We start from the raw sequence: 19482 nt of genomic DNA on the forward strand, positions 1-19482 counted from the left end.
ATCATGGCAACAGCAATGGAGAAATGTTTTGCTCCACATTACACATATTTACTTGTGGCAAAATGAGAAGACACCCACATTTGGAGCAACCCATTCATTGACTCAAATGCTGTATTATAGATATATAGTTGACATTCTATTTGTTTGGGATGGACAAGACTCAAAACTAAAATCCTTCCATAAATACATCAATAATAACACTATCAATCTGGAGGGATCCGATGTGTAAAGAAGCCTATAGGTTTCTATAGAGGTTGGAATCGAAATGCCGGCATTTGGGATGGCGGCAGGCAGAATACAAACCGTGACATCCCGATGTGCAGAATCCCAACAGGGGAAGGCCCAATAACCCCCTAACATTCCTTTCTTGTAGCTTTAACCTACCCATAACCCCCACACACAGGCGTGCGCAGAGACTGACTGGCGGGTGCCGCTCCGGACTTCCCCCCCTCCACTGCATTATAATGTTCTCTCACCTCCCCTGTCCTGGATATAAACTGCTCACCTGGGCGGCCCAGGTGAGCGGACCAGGTGAGCAGTCTATATCCAGGACAGGGGAGGTGAGAGAACACTATAATGCCGTGGAGGGGGGGAAGTCCGGAGCGGCACCCGCCAGTCAGTCTCTGCGCACGCCTGTGCCCCCACATCCGGCGCTGGGATTGTGGACCTATTCGAAATGCCAGTGTCGGCATTCCAAATAGTGTCTGGATTCCGCATCAGTATTTTGACTGCTGGGATCCTGACCAGATCCCTTCTACAGGGTAACACCAGCCTCCGCGTTGGAGCCCTTACTACATTTGAAAATGGTGTCAAAACCCCAAAACCGCATATATACTTTGGCGCATCCTGCCAAACAGCTGTTAATAGACAACGCATGCACGGTAGCACTGCAGAGGCACAAAGCAGAAGTGAGACAAACTCCTCTCGGAGCCCTTGTCCCTGCAGGTGTTTTTGTTTGTGTACATTCAGCAGAATGTTAATTTCTTATTGCACCAAATAGCGATAATAAATTACAATTATCAGGACTAAAACCCAATAACTAATACAGATGCCCCTTGATAAAAATTAAGAAAAATTAGAAATTAATCCAATCTGCAACAATAAAGCTTACACTGTCCAGAGAGGGAAAGAAAATGATGTCAATAAATAACATGACAGCCTGAATACGTGAGGGAGAGCAGATGCAGTACACATCATCAGCACACAGCACAGGAAACGTGATGGGAGGGCCAGGAGAAACATCACAGTAATGAGAGCCGTGATAGGAATACCGCCGCTGTTTACACGCGCAGCCTCCGATGTGGAACGTGTGTAAATTAGCGCCAGATTGAATTGAATTAGGGGGATTTGAAAAAAAAAAACAAACTGACGTCACGGCTGTGACACGCAGTATTCCGGTCACATGTGCTCACAGAACACACAGTGCACGGACACGCGTCAGGCAGCGGTTGATTCTATTTCGGAGTGGGAGAAGGGACCTTCTGACGTATCTAGGGGAGGAGACACGTCACCAGGGGGAGGAGCTACGGGCGAACAGGGTACCCGAAAAGTACCATCGCGGGCTCGCTTCGCATGCCACGCTTCGGGCTCGGTGGCTCGCTCCTCTCCGCTCGCCACCTGATTACTAAAGGTAATAGTTGGTGGCGTGGATAGTAGAGCAACTGTCCCGCTGGCCTAGCTCCTTCCCTCTGTGTCGTAACTCCTCCCCCTTACGGAAAAGGTTTCTTAGCCCACTTGATTCTAGCATCTACCGTCAGGCAGCTCCAGGTGCGGGGCTGATCCCGGAAGCGGCGGTGGAGACATGGCAGCGGCTGCGGGGGGCCGGGCGCTGGTGCTCTGCTTACTGCTCGTTTCCTTCATCATCCTACTCGTGCTCAGGGGCCACCCTATAGGTACCCAGCGCAGCCCGATGCGTCCTATGTCCTTGTGCCCTGTGACGGCTGCTCCCACGGCTGTTATAGCTCTACATTATGTAGATTGCAAGCAGTGTTTATACAGTTTGCTTACGTTCAGTTACATAGAGGAAGTGGGAGGTTATTTGTATGTGTTATTGCTTGGTTGGTTCTAAATCGGAGTGGGAGAAGGGACCTCTGACATCACTAGGGGAGGAGACACGTCACCAGCGGGATGAGCTATGGCCGTGCAGGGGATGCGGTCAAGATGCCGCCGGCCGGAATCCCGGCGGTCGAAATACCGACGCCGGAATCCCGACCGCCACAATCCCGACATATTCTCCCTCCGTGGGTGTCCACGACACCCATAGAGGGAGAATATAAATAGTGTGCCGAGAGTAGCGAGGCACCGTGCCCACAGCGTGGCGAGCGAAGCGAGCCCACAAGGGGCTGCGTTCCGCTCGCCACCCCTGTCGGGATTGTGTGGTCGGGATTCCGGCGTCGGTATTTCGACCGCCGGGATTCCGGCCGGCGGCATTTAGTACTGATCCCCCGTACAGGTTACCCGAAACGTAGGCTCGATTCGCCCGCCACGCTTTGGGCTCGGTGGCTCGCTCCGCTTCGCTCGCCACCTGATTACTAAAGGTAATAGTTGGTGGCGTGTATAATAGAGGAACTATCCTGCTGGCCTAGCTCCTCCCTCTTGTGGCTCCTCCCCCTGACGTAAAAGGTCCCTTAGGCCACTTGAATCTAGCATCTACCGATATATTAATCCTGGAGAAGTGATAAAGCAGTGATAAGAGCAAGGTGATAACGCACTAACCAATCGGCTTCTAACTGGCAATTTACATATTGGAGCTGATTGGCTGGTGTGTTATCACCTTGCACTTATCACTGCTTTATCACTTCCCCAGGCTTACTACATCTGCCCCTAGTCTTCCCGGGGTGCCTCATGCCGAAAAGCATATCTGACACAGATTACTTATAAAGCAGTGGGTTATAAACCCAAAACTTCTGAACGTGTTTATGCATAATATTTAAAAGGACAATGCTTTACTAGCCGTGTCTTACTAGTAAAAACATTGCCCTTTTAAATATCGGCATAACCATGGTCAGACGCACGGCACTTTGTAAATAAATACCTTGGTGTGAGAGGTAGGGTTGCCACCTCATCCCTTTAATACTGGACACATTAATTACATAGGTGAAATGGAGTCTTGAAGTCAGACAGCTACAGAACATGTGTAATTAATGTGTCCAGAATTCAAGGGATGAGGTGTCAACCCTAGTGTGAAGACCATAGGCGTGCGCAGAACATTTGATTAGGGGGTGCACGATTGGACGGGCGTGTCTAGACCCGCCTATTGGGTGTCGCTAACACCACCTACTGGGTGTGTCTAGCACCACATATTGGCACTCAATGTAAACTAATATAGGGAATTCCCAATATTGGCTACCGCTAACTGAAAATGGCTGTAGTCCAGTGTAGCTTATAGGCTACTCACCGCAATCTCAGCCATCTGAGGGTTCCCCCTGGTACCCTCCCCAGAAGTGATGACTGCATGTACGGTAATGCTTGGTGCGCATGCTAGACATCCCCCCGGCAGTTGGCTGAGCACATCACAGGGATGGGCTCCTTTACAGAGCGCCTGTCCCTGCCTGTGCTTATTAATACACCCAAGAGATACGATTGCATATTGCAATGTGTAGCAACAGCCACATATAGGCGGTTTTGACCTGGATAATACATAATACAAAAAATCTATATCATGGTCCCCGAAGTGGTGTAGTAAATGTGTTTATATATATATATATATATATATAGATTGGACCTCATGCTAGAGGACACCCAGGAGGGCACCAGGGAAGTATATGTATTTTTAGGTGAATGCTGCTTATCCGAAATATATATATATATATATATATATATATATAGTTGTAATTGTATTGTTTGTTATATGTTGCAGGCTTGTCCCTGATGACGGGGCTGGACCCCAAAACGTAGGCGAATAAAGTACTACGGATAATCAATCATTTCAAGACTGCAGAGTGCCACCTGTCTTGTTCCTAAATTTTATATATATATATATATATATATATATATATACACATACACACACTATACACTAAAGCATTAAATTGCACTTACAGAAGACTCCGAGTGCCGCCTCATTGTTCGTGTTATATATATATATATATATATATATATATATATATATATATGGGATCGGTATGGGATGCCGGTGCATGGGATGCTGAATGTCAGTAAACCGACATCAGCATCCCATGCGCCTGAATGCCGGCAGGGGCATGAGCGCAACGAAGCCCCTTGCGGGCTTGCTGCGCTTGCCACACTGCAGGCTCTCCCTCTATAGGTGTCGTGGACACCAACAAGGGGGAATCACCTACTTTGCCTGTATTCCGGCAGCGGTATAGGACCCCTGTTGGGATGCCGGTGTTAGTACTGAGACAGCCGGGCTCCCGACGGGCGGTATTTTAACGGCATACCATATATGCATAAATATATATATATATATATATATATATATATATTTCTCTAACGTCCTAAGTGGATGCTGGGGACTCCGTCAGGACCATGGGGTTTAGCGGCTCCGCAGGAGACAGGGCACAATAATAAAAGCTTTAGGATCAGGTGGTGTGCACTGGCTCCTCCCCCTATGACCCTCCTCCAAGCCTCAGTTAGATTCTTGTGCCCGGCCGAGAAGGGTGCAATCTAGGTGGCTCTCCTGAGCTGCTTAGAATAAAAGTTTAAGTCAGGTTTTTTATTTTCAGTGAGTCCTGCTGGCAACAGGCTCACTGCTACGAGGGACTTAGGGGAGAGAAGTAAACTCACCTGCGTGCAGGATGGATTTGCTTCTTAGGCTACTGGACACCATTAGCTCCAGAGGGAGTCGGAACACAGGTCTCACCCTGGGGTTCGTCCCGGAGCCGTGCCGCCGACCCCCCTTGCAGATGCCGAAGTTGAAGAGGTCCAGAGGTCCAGAAACAGGCGGCAGAAGACTTTCAGTCTTCATAAGGTAGCGCGCAGCACTGCAGCTGTGCGCCATTGTTGTCAGCACACTTCATACCGGCGGTCACTGAGGGTGCAGGGCGCTGGGGGGGGCGCCCTGGGCAGCAATGTATTATACCTTTTCTCTATCGTCCTAGTGGATGCTGGGGTTCCTGAAAGGACCATGGGGAATAGCGGCTCCGCAGGAGACAGGGCACAAAAAGTAAAGCTTTAGGATCAGGTGGTGTGCACTGGCTCCTCCCCCTATGACCCTCCTCCAAGCCTCAGTTAGATTTTTGTGCCCGGCCGAGAAGGGTGCAATCTAGGTGGCTCTCCTAAAGAGCTGCTTAGAAAAGTTTAGCTTAGGTTTTTTTATTTTACAGTGAGTCCTGCTGGCAACAGGATCACTGCAACGAGGGACTTAGGGGAGAAGAAGTGAACTCACCTGCGTGCAGGATGGATTGGCTTCTTGGCTACTGGACATTAGCTCCAGAGGGACGATCACAGGTACAGCCTGGATGGTCACCGGAGCCTCGCCGCCGGCCCCCTTGCAGATGCTGAAACGAGAAGAGGTCCAGAATCGGCGGCAGAAGACTCCTCAGTCTTCTTAAGGTAGCGCACAGCACTGCAGCTGTGCGCCATTTTCCTCTCAGCACACTTCACACGGCAGTCACTGAGGGTGCAGGGCGCTGGGAGGGGGGCGCCCTGGGAGGCAAATGAAAACCTTTTTTGGCTAAAAATACCTCACATATAGCCTCCGGGGGCTATATGGAGATATTTAACCCCTGCCAGAATCCGTTAAGAGCGGGAGACGAGGCCGCCGAAAAAGGGGCGGGGCCTATCTCCTCAGCACACAGCGCCATTTTCCCTCACAGAAAGGCTGGAGGGAAGGCTCCCAGGCTCTCCCCTGCACTGCACTACAGAAACAGGGTTAAAACAGAGAGGGGGGGCACTAATTTGGCGTTAGAAATATATAAAAAAGATGCTATAAGGGAAAACACTTATATAAGGTTGTCCCTATATAATTATAGCGTTTTTGGTGTGTGCTGGCAAACTCTCCCTCTGTCTCTCCAAAGGGCTAGTAGGTCCTGTCCTCTATCAGAGCATTCCCTGTGTGTGTGCTGTGTGTCGGTACGTGTGTGTCGACATGTATGAGGACGATGTTGGTGAGGAGGCGGAGCAATTGCCTGTAATGGTGATGTCACTCTCTAGGGAGTCGACACCGGAATGGATGGCTTATTTAGGGAATTACGTGATAATGTCAACACGCGCCAAGGTCGGTTGACGACATGAGACGGCCGACAAACAATTAGTACCGGTCCAGACGTCTCAAAAACACCGTCAGGGGTTTTAAAACGCCCGTTTACTTTAGTCGGTCGACACAGACACAGACAGGGACACTGAATCCAGTGTCGACGGTGAATAAACAAACGTATTCCTTATTAGGGCCACACGTTAAGGGCAATGAAGGAGGTGTTACATATTTCTGATACTACAAGTACCACAAAAGAGGGTATTATGTGGGATGTGAAAAAACTACCGTAGTTTTTCCTGAATCAGATAAATTAAATGAAGTGTGTGATGATGCGTGGGTTCCCCCCGATAGAAAATATGGGCGGTATACCCTTTCCCGCCAGAAGTTAGGGCGCGTTGGGAAACACCCCTTAGGGTGGATAAGGCGCTCACACGCTTATCAGAACAAGTGGCGGTACCGTCTATAGATAGGGCCGTCCTCAAGGAGCCAGCTGACAGGAGGCTGGAAAAATATCATAAAAAGTATATACACACATACTGGTGTTATACTGCGACCAGCGATCGCCTCAGCCTGGATGTGCAGAGCTGGGGTGGCTTGGTCGGATTCCCTGACTAAAAATATTGATACCCTTGACAGGGACAGTATTTTATTGACTATAGAGCATTTAAAGGATGTATTTCTATATATGCAAGATGCACAGAGGGATATTTGCACTCTGGCATCAAGAGTAAGTGCGATGTCCATATCTGCCAGAAGATGTTTATGGACACGACAGTGGTCAGGTGATGCAGATTCCAAACGGCACAAAGGTGTATTGCCGTATAAAGGAAGAGGAGTTATTTGGGGTCGGTCCATCGGACCTGGTGGCCACGGCAACTGCTGGAAAATCCACCGTTTTTACCCTAAGTCACATCTCTGCAGAAAAAGACACCGTCTTTTCAGCTTCAGTCCTTTCGTCCCTATAAGAGTCATATCTGCCCAGGGATAGAGGAAAGGGAAGAAGACTGCAGCAGGCAGCCCATTCCCAGGAACAGAAGCGTTCCACCGCTTCTGACAAGCTCTCAGCATGACGCTGAGACCGTACAGGACCCCTGGATCCTACAAGTAGTATCCCAGGGGTACAGTTTGGAATGTCGAGACGTTTCCCCTGCGCAGGCTCCTGAAGTCTGCTTTACCAAGGTCACCCTCCGACAAGGAGGCAGTATGGGAAAAAATTCACGAGCTGTATTCCCAGCAGGTGATAATTAAATTACCCCTCCTACAACAAGAAAAGGGGGTATTATTCCACACTATATTGTGGTACTGAAGCCAGAAGGCTAGGTGAGACCTATTCTAAATCTAAAAAAATTTGAACACTTACAAAGGTTCAAATCAAGATGGAGTCACTCAGAGCAGTGATAACGAACCGGGAAGAAGGGGACTATCTGGTGTCCCGAGACATCAGGGATGCTTACCTCCATGTCCCAAATTTGCCCTTATCACTAAGGGTACCTCAGGTTCGTGGTACAGAACTGTCGCTATCAGTTTCAGACGCTGCCGTTTGGATTGTCTACGGCACCCCGGGTCTTTACCAAGGTAATGGCCGAAATGATGGTTCTTCTTCGAAGAAAAGGCGTCTTAATTATCCCTTACTTGGACGATCTCCTGATAAGGGCAAAGTCCAGGGAACAGTTGGAGGTCGGAGTAGCACTATCTCGGATACTGTTACAACAGCAGGGGTGGATTCTAAATATTCCAAAATCGCAGCTGATCCCGACAACAAGTCTCCTGTGCTTAGGGATGATTCTGGACACAGTCCAGAAAAAGGTGTTTCTCCCGGAAGAGAAAGCCAGGGAGTTATCCGAGCTAGTCAGGAACCTCCTAAAATCAGTGCATCATTGCACAAGGGCCATGGTAAAAAAATGGTGACTTCCTTCGAAGCAATTCCAGTCGGCAGATTTCATGCAAGAACTTTTCAGTGGGATCTGCTGGACAAATGGTCCGGATCGCATCTTCAGATGCATCAGCGGATAACCCTATATCCAAGGACAAGGGTGTCTCTCCTGTGGTGGTTACAGAGTGCTCATCTTCTAGAGGGCCGCAGATTCGGCATTCAGTTTTGGATGTTGGTGACCACGGAGGCCAGCCCGAGAGGCTGGGGAGCAGTCACACAAGGAAAAAATTTCCAGGGAGTGTGATCAAGTCTGGAGATTTTTCTCCACATAAATATAGCTAAGGGTAAATTTATAATGCTCTAAGCTTAGCAAGACCTCTGCTTCAAGGTCAGCCGGTATTGATCCAGTGGGATAAAACATCACGGCAGTCGCCCACGTAAATAGACAGGGCGGCACAAGAAGCAGGAGGGCAGTGGCAAAAACTGCAAGGACTTTTCGCTGGGCGGAAAATCATGTGATAGCACTGTCAGCAGTGTTTCATTCCGGGAATGGAAACTGGGAAGCAGACTTCCTCAGTAGGCACGACCTCCACCCGGCAGAGTGGGAACTTCATGGGGAAGTTTTCCACATAATTGTAAACCGTTGGGAATTACCAAAGGTGGACATGATGGCGTCCCGTCTGAACAAAAAACGGGACAGGTATTGCGCCAGGTTAAGAGACCCTCAGGCAATAGCTGTGGACGTTCTGGTAACACCGTGGGTGTACCAGTCGGTGTATGTGTTCCATCCTCTGCTTTTCATACCTAAGGTACTGAGAATTATAAGACGTAGAGGAGTAAGAACTATACTCATGGCTCCGGATTGGCCAAGAAGGACTTGGTACCCGGAACTTCAAGAGATGCTCACAGAGGACTTATGGCCTCTGCCGCTAAGAAGGGACTTGTTTCAGCAAGTACCATGTCTGTTCCAAGACTTACCGCAGCTGCGTTTGACGGCATGGCGGTGGAACGCCGGATCCTAAGGGAATAGGCATTCAGGAAGAGGTCATTCCTACCCTGGTCAAAGCCAGAAAGGAGGTGACCGCACAACATTATCACCACATGTGGCGAAAATATGTTGCGTGGTGTGAGGCCAGGAAGGCCCCACGAAGAAATTTCAACTCGGTCGATTCCTGCATTTCTTGCAAACAGGAGTGTCTATGGGCCTCAAATTGGGGTCCATTAAGGTTCAAATTTCGGCCCTGTCGATTTTTCTTCCAGAAAGAATTGGCTTCAGTTCCTGAAGTCCAGAAGTTTGTCAAGGGAGTATTGCATATACAACCCCCTTTTGTGCCTCCAGTGGCACTGTGGGATCTCAACGTAGTTCTGGGATTCCTCAAAACACATTGGTTTAAAACCAGTCAAATCTGTGGATTTGAAGCATCTCACATGAAAAGTGAACATGCTCTTGGACCTGGCCTGGACCAGGCGAGTGTCAAATTGGTGTTTTTTTTCTCAAAAAAGACCATATCTGTTTGTCCATTCGGACAGGGCAGAGCTGCGGACTCGTCCCCAGTTCTCTCCCTAAGGTGGTGTCAGTGTTTCACCTGAACCAGCTTATTGTGGTGTCTTGCGCCTACTAGGGACTTGGAGGACTCCAAGTTGCTAGATGTGGTCAGGGCCCTGAAAATATAGGTTCCAGGACGGCTGGAGTCAGGAAAACTGACTTGCTGTTATCCTGTATGCACCCAACAAACTGGGTGCTCTTGCTTTTAAGCAGACTTTTGCTAGTTGGATGTGTAATACAATTCAGCTTGCACATTCTGTGGCAGACCTGCCACAGCCAAAATATGTAAATGCCCATTCCACAAGGAAGGTGGGCTCATCTTGGGCGGCTGCCCGAGGGGTCTCGGCTTTACAACTTTGCCGAGCGGCTATTTAGTCAGGGGCAAACACGTTTGTAAAATCCTACAAATTTGATACCCTGGCTAAGGAGGACCTGGAGTTCTCTCATTCGGTGCTGCAGAGTCATCCGCACTCTCCCGCCCGTTTGGGAGCTTTGGTATAATCCCCATGGTCCTTTCAGGAACCCCAGCATCCACTAGGACGATAGAGAAAATAAGAATTTACTTACCGATAATTCTATTTCTCGGAGTCCGTAGTGGATGCTGGGCGCCCATCCCAAGTGCGGATTATCTGCATTACTTGTACATAGTTACAAAAATCGGGTTATTATTGTTGTGAGCCATCTTTTCAGAGGCTCCGCTGTTATCATACTGTTAACTGGGTTCAGATCACAGGTTGTACAGTGTGATTGGTGTGGCTGGTATGAGTCTTACCCGGGATTCATAAATCCTTCCTTATTGTGTACGCTCGTCCGGGCACAGTACCTAACTGAGGCTTGGAGGAGGGTCATAGGGGGAGGAGCCAGTGCACACCACCTGATCCTAAAGCTTTACTTTTTGTGCCCTGTCTCCTGCGGAGCCGCTATTCCCCATGGTCCTTTCAGGAACCCCAGCATCCACTACGGACTCCGAGAAATAGAATTATCGGTAAGTAAATTCTTATTTTTATGGCTAAAATACATCACATATAGCCCTTGAGGCTATATGGATGTATTTAACCCCTGCCAGATCTCACAAACTCCGGGAGAAGAGCCCGCCGTTTTAGGGGGCGGGGCCTATTCTCCTCAGCACACGGCGCCATTTTCCTGCTCAGCTCTGCTGTGAGGAAGGCTCCCAGGCTCTCCCCTGCACTGCACTACAGAAACAGGGTTAAAACAGAGAGGGGGGGGCACTTATTTGGCGATATGATTACATATGTGAAAATGCTATAAGGGAAAACACTTGTATAAGGGGTTGTCCCTGTATAATTATAGCGTTTTTGGGTGTGTGCTGGCAAACTCTCCCTCTGTCTCCCCAAAGGGCTAGTGGGGTCCTGTCCTCTATCAGAGCATTCCCTGTGTGTGTGCTGTGTGTCGGTACGTGTGTGTCGACATGTAGGAGGACGATGTTGGTGAGGAGGCGGAGCAAATTGCCTGTATTGGTGATGTCACTCTCTAGGGAGTCGACACCGGAATGGATGGCTTATTTAGGAATTACGTGATAATGTCAACACGATGCAAGGTCGGTTGACGACATGAGACGGCCGGCAAACAAATTAGTACCTGTCCAGGCGTCTCAGACACCGTCAGGGGCTTGTAAAAACGCCCATTTACCTCAGTGGTCGACACAGACACGGACACTGACTTCAGTGTCGACGGTGAAGAAACAAACGTATTTTCCTTTAGGGCCACACGTTACATGTTAAGGGCAATGAAGGAGGTGTTACATATTTCTGATACTACAAGTACCACAAATAAGGGTATTATGTAGGGTGGGAATAATCTACTTGTAGTTTTTCCTGAATCAGATAAATTAAAGTGTGTGATGATACGTGGGTTTCCTCCGATAGAAAATTATTGGAGGTATACCCTTTCCCGCCAGAAGTGAGGGCGAGTTGGGAAACACACCTTAGGGTGGATAAGGCGCTCACACGCTTATAAAAACAAGTGGCGTTACCGTCTCCAGATACGGCCGCCCTCAAGGAGCCAGCTGATAGGAAGCTGAAAAATATCCTAAAAAGTATATACACACATACTGGTGTTATACTACGACCAGCAATCGCCTCAGCCTGGATGTGCAGCGCTGGGGGGGCTTGGTCGGATTACCTGACTGAAAATATTGATACCCTTGACAGGAACAATATTTTATTGACTATAGAGCATTTTAAGGATGCATTTCTATATATGCGAGATGCGCAGAGGGATATTTGCATTCTGGCATCAAGAGTAGATGTGATGTCCATATCTGCCAGACGATGTTTATAGACACGACAGTGGTCAGGTGATGCAGATTCCAGACAGCACATGGAAGTATTGCCGTATAAAGGGGCGGTCCATCGGACCTGGTGGCCATGGCAACAGCTGGAAAATCCACTTTTGTTACCCCAAGTCACATCTCAGCAGAAAAGGACACAGTCTTTTCAGTCTCAGTCCTTTCGTACCCATAAAGGCAGGCGGGCAAAAGGCCAGTCATATCTGCCCAGGGTTAGAGGAAAGGGAAGAAGACTGCAGCAGGCAGCCCATTCCCAGGAACAGAAGTCCTCCACAGCTTCTGCCAAGTCCGCAGCATGACGCTGGGGCCATACAAGCGGACTCAGGTGCGGTGGGGGGTCATCTCAAGAGTTTCAGCACGCAGTGGGCTCACTCGCAAGTGGACTCCTGGATCCTACACGTAGTATCCCAGGTGTACATTGGAAATTCGAGACGTCTTCCCCTCACAAGTTCCTGAAGTCTGCTTTACCAACGTCTCCCTCCGACAGGGAGGCAGTATTGGGAAAAAATTCACAGGCTGTATTCCCAGCAGGTGATAATCAAAGTACCCCTCCTACAACAAGGGAAGGGGTATTATTCCACACTATATTGTGGTACTGAAGCCAAACGGCTCGGTGAGATCTAAAAGATTTGAACAATTACATACAAGGGTTCAAATCAAGATGGAGTCACTCAGAGCAGTGATAGCGAACCAGGACGATATGGTGTCACTGGATATCAGGGACGCTTACCTACATGTCCAAATTTTGCCCTTCTCACCAAGGGTATCTCAGGTTCGTGGTACAGAACTGTCACTATCAGTTCAGACGCTGCCGTTTGGATTGTCCACGGCACCCCGGGTCTTTACCATGGTAATGGCCGAAATGATGATTCTTCCTAAAAGAAATATGGACGCTTTCCTGATAAGGGCAAGGTCCAGAGAACAGTTGGCGGTCGGAGTAGCACTATCTCAAGTAGTTCTACGACAGCACGAGTGGATTCTAAATATTCCAAAATCGCAGCTTTTTCCGACGACACGTCTAATGTTCCTAGGAATGATTCTGGACACAGTCCAGAAAAGGATGTTTTCTCCCGGAGAAGAAGGCCAGGGAGTTATCCGAGCTAGTCAGGAACCTCCTAAAACCAGGAAAAGTATCAGTGCATCATTGCACAAGGGTCCTGTGAAAAATGGTGGTTTCTTACAAAGCGATCCCATTCGGTAGATTTCACGCAAGAACCTTTCAGTGGAATCTGCTGGGAAAATGGTCCGGATCGCATCTTCAGATGCATCAGCGGATAACCCTGTCTCCAAGGACAAGGGTGTTTTCTTCTGCGGTGGCTGCAGAGTGCTCATCTATGAAAGGGCCGCAGATTCGACATTCAGGACTGGGTCCTGGTGACCACGGATGCCAGCCTGAGTGGCTGGGGAGCAGTCACACAAGGAAAAATTTTTCAGGGAGTGTGATCAAGTCTGGAGACTTCTCTCCACATAAATATACTGGAGCTAAGGGCAATTTACAAGGCTCTAAGCTTAGCAAGACCTCTGCTTCAAGGTCAGCCGGTATTGATCCAGTGGGACAACATCACGGCAGTCGCCCACGTAAACAGACAGGGCGGCACATGATGCAGGAGGGAAATGGCAGAAACTGCAAGGATTCTTCGCTGGGCGAAAAATCATGTGATAACACTCTCAGCAGTGTTAATTCCGGGAGTGGAAAACTGGGAAGCAGACTTCCTCAGCAGGCATAACCTCCACCCGGGAGAGTGGGGACTTCAGCGGGAAGTCTTCCACATGATTGTAAACCGTTGGGAAAAACCAAAGGTGGACATGATGGCGTCCCGCCTGAACAAAAAACTAGACAGATATTGCGCCAGGTCAAGGGACCCTCAGGCAATAGCGGTGGACGCTCTGGTAACACTGTGGGTGTACCAGTCAGGGTATGTGTTCCCTCCTATGCATCTCATACCAAAAGTACTGAGAATCATAAGAAGGAGATGAGTAAGAACGATACTAGTGGTTCCGGATGGGTCAAGAAGGACTTGGTACCCGGAACTTCAAGAGATGCTCACGGAAGAACCGTGGCCTCTACCTTTAAGAGAGGACCTGCTCCAGCAGGGGCCTTGTCTGTTCCAAGACTTACCGCGGCTGCGTTTGACGGCATGGCAGTTGAACGCCGGATCCTGAAAGGGCATTCCAGATGAAGTCATCCCTACCCTGGTCGAAGCCAGGAAGGATGTAATCGCAAAACATTTTCACCGCATTGGGCGAAAATATGTTGCGTGGTGTGAGGCCAAGAAGGTCCCTACAGAGGAATTCCAACTGGGTCGTTTCCTACATTTCCTGAAAACAGGACTGTCTATGGGCCTAAAATTAGGGTCCATTAAGGTTCAAATTTCGACTCTGTCGAATTTCTTCCAGAAAGAACTGGCTTCAGTGCCTGAAGTTCAGACGTTTGTAAAAGGGGTACTGCATATACAGCCTCCTTTTGTGCCCCCAGTGGCACCTTGGGATCTCAATGTTGTTTTGAGTTTCCTAAAGTCACATTGGTTTGATCCACTCACCACTGTGGAATTAAAATATTTCACATGGAAGGTGAAAATTCTATTAGCCCTGGCTTCAGCCAGGCGTGTGTCAGAATGGGCGGCTTTATCATATAAAAGCCCTTACTTAATTTTTTATTCTGACAGGGCAGAATTGAGGACTCGTCCTCAATTTCTCCTTAAGGTGTTTTCTGTTTTTCACATGAACCAACCTATTGTGGTACCTGCGGCTACTAGGGACTTGGAGGACTCCAAGTTACTTAACGTTGTCAGGGCCCTGAAAATATATGTTTCCAGGACGACTGGAGTCAGAAAATCTGACTCGCTGTTTAGCCTGTATGCACCCAACAAGATGGGTGTTCCTGCTTTTAAGCAGACGATTGCTCGCTGGATTTGTAGTACAATTCAGCTTGCACATTCTGTGGCAGCCTTGCCACAGCCAAAATCAGTAAAAGCCCATTCCACAAGGAAGTGGGCTCATCTTGGGCGGCTGCCCGAGGGGTCTCGGCTTTACAACTTTGCCGAGCTGCTACTTGGTCAGGGGCACACCCTGACTGAGGAGGACCTGGAGTTCTCACATTCGGTGCTGCAGAGTCATCCGCACTCTCCCGCCCGTTTGGGAGCTTTGGTATAATCCCCATGGTCCTGACGGAGTCCCCAGCATCCACTTAGGACGTTAGAGAAAATAAGAATTTACTTACCGATAATTCTATTTCTCGTAGTCCGTAGTGGATGCTGGGCGCCCATCCCAAGTGCGGATTGTCTGCAATACTTGTACATAGTTATTGTTACAAAAATCGGGTTATTCTTGTTGTGAGCCATCTTTTCAGAGGCTCCTTCGTTGTTCTCATACTGTTAACTGGGTTCAGATCACAGGTTGTACGGTGTGATTGGTGTGGCTGGTATGAGTCTTACCCGGGATTCAATATCCTTCCTTATTATGCACGCTCGTCCGGGCACAGTATCCTAACTGAGGCTTGGAGGAGGGTCATAGGGGGAGGAGCCAGTGCACACCACCTGATCCTAAAGCTTTTATTATTGTGCCCTGTCTCCTGCGGAGCCGCTAAACCCCATGGTCCTGACGGAGTCCCCAGCATCCACTACGGACTACGAGAAATAGAATTATCGGTAAGTAAATTCTTATTATATATATAATTTGTTTAATATATGTTACATTTGCATGTACTACCATATATTATATCCTAATCCTTTGAAACATATATATTATTAATAATGTATTATTTTACTTATATTACACAGTATATGATTTACTGTGTAATATAAGTAATAATAGTAATACATTATTAGTAATAATATACTCAACTGTATATTCTCCCCTGGCTGGCCCCTCTCTTTCCCCAGCAGGAGCAGGTATAGCAGGAGCAATTTACTTAAAACTATTACAATTTAATGTCATTCACTCAGTCACAGTACTCTTTCTGTCTCTCTGCTGAGTAATAGATTGTCCTTATTTGGATGAATTTGAACTTACTTCACCTCCTCCTAAACGAAGCGTTGCGGCTGTGGCGTTGGCATAAACACAATGAGAATGAGGAGAGAGCAGGAGCGCGGGCAGGTATGCGCGCGGTGTGACATCATCACGTCACATCGCGCAGTTAGAAGGAACAGGGAGGAGGATTACACGACCCATCTATATGAATGAATAACCCATCCCCCAGCCGGCTGTCAGACCGTGTGGCAGGTGCAGCGGGCGGGGGGACGGGGTTTACAATAGGCAGGCTTAGCGATCACCGCAGCGGCAGCAGGCGTGTGTGAGGGGGGTGCCGAACATTAGGGGGTGCCTGTGCGCACGCCTATGGTGAAGACACATTGGTAGATCTGTTATAAAGGCCCGTATGTATCGCTGTGCAGTATCATCAATGATATTTTTTTTTATCGCCACTTATCCCAGCAATTTGCAAAGACAATATCACCAGACACTGGCAGAAATAGCGAGTGGTAGGCTCAGGTGCAAAAATATGCTTTGGACTCCCCACGACACACTTCCCTTCACCCCCGTTACTAAAACAAGGTGATTAGTATGTTGATGCGATAAGTGCCCGCGGCTGTGCTCACTACATCGCTATACTACATCCACCTATATGCTGCACTACATCACCACAGACCGCACACTAAACTAACTCGCTATAGTAAACTAAACTCACTACAATATAACATCAGAACATTCTAGTGCCTCCCTCCAGATGAACTTGCCAGCTTCTCCATCCTATGAAGTTCCAGACAGGGTAGATCAAGGGTGCAGGGTAAAGTGTAAGGATGGGGCGGATCTGATCCTCTGAACTGGAAAAAGCATATTCGATTTTAGGTAGATGTAGTTCAGCCACTGTTGCCAGACCATTCGCACATGGATTCCGTATGATATCCCGATGGATGGGATGCTGGCGGTCAGAATTCTGACAGCCCCTCAAAAAGTACTCTAACCCTCCTTTGCCCCCTACCCTATGTCTGCCCGGTGGTCCCTAACCCTCCCTTCCCCGCTGCCTAACCCTCCCCGCCTGGTGCTCAACCCTAAACTCCCCTTCCAAGTGCCTAACCCTAACACCCCCCCCCCCCCCCCTTCCCGGTACCTAACAATAACCCTCCCGTCACTGTACCCTAACCCAAACCCCCTCTCTAATACCTAAACCTAACCTCTGTGTCCGGGATCCAGACCTCCGTCAGGATTTTGACGCCAGTTTTATGCGGTCATTCAGGATTCTGGTGTCAGTATTTTGATGCCTGGGATCCTGTTCGGCGGCATTTTAACTGCATCCCTCGCACATGCCTGCCTGTAAACTTCAAGTTTCTTCCTTTAAAAAAAATAAATATAACTATAAAACAAATAATTCTATGCTTTATTTATTGGGTATTTCTCATACATCCTAGAGGATGCTGGGGTCCACTTCATGACCATGGGGTATAGACGGTTTCGCAGGAGCCATGGGCACTCTTAAGACTTTTCAATGGGTGTGAACTGGCTCCTCCCTCTATGCCCCTCCTCCAGACCTCAGTTTTAGAAATGTGCCCAGGCAGACTGGATGCACTCTGAGGAGATCTACTGAGTTTCTCTGAAAAAACTTATGTTAGGTTTTTTATTTTCAGGGAGAACTGCTGGCAACAGTCTCCCTGCTTCGTGGGACTGAGGGGGCAGAAGAAGGAACCAACTTCCTGAAGAGTTTCATGGCTCTGCTTCTTGCTGACAGGACACCATTAGCTCCTGAAGGGTACTGATCGCTAGCCGTGTCTGGATGCTCACTCCCACAGCACGCCGTCACCCCCCTCACAGAGCCAGAAGTCAGAAGACAGGTGAGTGTATGAAGACAGATCTTCAATCAAGCAAAGTGACGGCTGAGGTACGGCGCGGCTGGCGGGAGCGCAGCGCACCATTGCTGCCCCCACATACACAGGCACTGCAGGGCGCTGGGGGGGGTGCCCTGGGCAGCAAATAACCTTGTTAACTGGATAAAAGGGGGCATAAGATGCCAAAGCACAGCCCTACCCCGGCCAGTATAAATAAAATGTGAAAAATCTCTGAGGAGAAACGCGCCATTATGAGGGCGGAGCTTCCTCAGGCAGCCAGTACACTGTTCAGCACCATTTTCTCTCATTCACAGACTGCAGAGAAGAAGCTGGTCCTCCACTTCTGAACAAGTATCATAATGAAAAAGGGGGGGGCCTGGGTGCTAATACATGTTGTGCATAATATAATAGTGCTTAAAGGTTTCTGTGTACAAAGTACGCGGCACGGGGATTTTTTCTTTGGCGCTGGGTTGTGAACTGGCTGCTCCTAAACTGTGTCCCTCTGACAGATTTTACTGTGGGTCTGTCCCCTATAAGTCCCAATGTGTCTGTTAGTATGTGTTGTACACGTGTGTAAGACATGTCTGAGGCAGGGAGTACCTTCCCAGAGGAAGGCATTTTAGGGACACAGAGTTGTAATGTGGTGGCGCTGCCAGCACACCAAGAGCCTGCATAGGTGAAAGAAATACGTGATAGTATGCATCATATCAATAGAAGATTAGATAAGTCTGAATCTCATGCTGAGTGCTGGAGAAAATCTGTGGAGGATGTGATTTTTCAGGGCACTGTTCTTCCATCCGCAGGCGACCCCTCTGGGTCACATAAGAGACCATTTGCGAATATTGTGAATGCTGATACCAACATGGACACTGATTCTTGTGTCGACTATAGTGACTCCAGAGAAATAGATCATAAATTGGCGAAAAATATACAATATATGATTGTAGCTATAAGGGAAGTTCTGGAAGCCACTCCTGTGCCTCAAGAGAAGGCTTATTTCTATAAAGAAAAGAAATCCAAGGTCACTTTCCCGCCTTCCCACGAGCTTAATACTCTCTTTGAAGGGATGTGGGTGAATCCCGAAAATACATTTCGTATTCCCAAGAGAATTCAGATAGCTTATCCTTTCCCGGTGGAGGACAGGAAAAAATGTGAATCACCCTGTGTTAGATAGTGCTCTGTCCAGGTTGACAAAGAAGGTAATTCTCCCTGCACCTGGCACGGCTTCACTAAAGGAGCCAGCAGACCGCAAAATGGAGACTACATTAAAATCCATTTATGTTGCTAATGGTACGCTGCTCAGGCCCACAATTGCTTGCGCATGGGTGAGTCGCGCTGTTGAAAAATGGTCAGAAAGCGTGTCATCAGAAATTGACACGATTGATAAAGATGAGATACTCCTTTGGTTAGGGAATATTAAAGACGCTGCCGCATACATGCTAGAAGCGATGAAAGATATTGGACTCTTGAGTCCACAAGCTGCTACCATGGCAGTATCGGTTCGGCGGGCGTTGTGGATTCGCCAGTGGAAAGCGGATGCAGATTCCAAAAGAAATATGGAGGCTCTCCCATATAAAGGTGAGGCCTTATTTGGCGATGGACTGGATGCGTTAGTTTCGGCGGCTACCGCAGGTAAGTCGACATTTCTGCCCTCTGCGCCTGCACCTGCAAAAAAGACATATCACCCACACATGCAGTCCTTTCAATTCAATAAATACAAGAAAGCGAGAGGTTCCCCTTTCTTTGTAGGTAGGGGAAAGGGAAAGAAGTCCACAGCGG

At 48.4% G+C, this 19482-nt stretch overlaps 1 protein-coding gene across 3 annotated transcripts in view; it reads left to right on the forward strand.

Annotated features, from left to right (window-relative positions):
• The first annotated feature begins 1490 nt into the window (after positions 1–1490).
• The window catches only part of UBXN8 (UBX domain protein 8), a 160071-nt gene continuing 142079 nt past the window's right edge, over positions 1491–19482 (forward strand). Inside the window, exon 1 of one of the 3 annotated variants that reach the window (XM_063920010.1) lies at positions 1491–1630. In XM_063920010.1, the coding sequence (XP_063776080.1) occupies positions 1573–1630 (58 nt within the window). In that variant the 5' untranslated portion in view covers positions 1491–1572. Of the gene's footprint in view, positions 1631–1720; positions 1893–19482 lie in introns of those variants that run through there. The other 2 variants (XM_063920011.1, XM_063920009.1) reach the window with 2 other exon arrangements.

This window comes from Pseudophryne corroboree, chromosome 1 (assembly GCF_028390025.1).
Source record: "Pseudophryne corroboree isolate aPseCor3 chromosome 1, aPseCor3.hap2, whole genome shotgun sequence".
NCBI classification, from domain to species: domain Eukaryota; kingdom Metazoa; phylum Chordata; class Amphibia; order Anura; family Myobatrachidae; genus Pseudophryne; species Pseudophryne corroboree.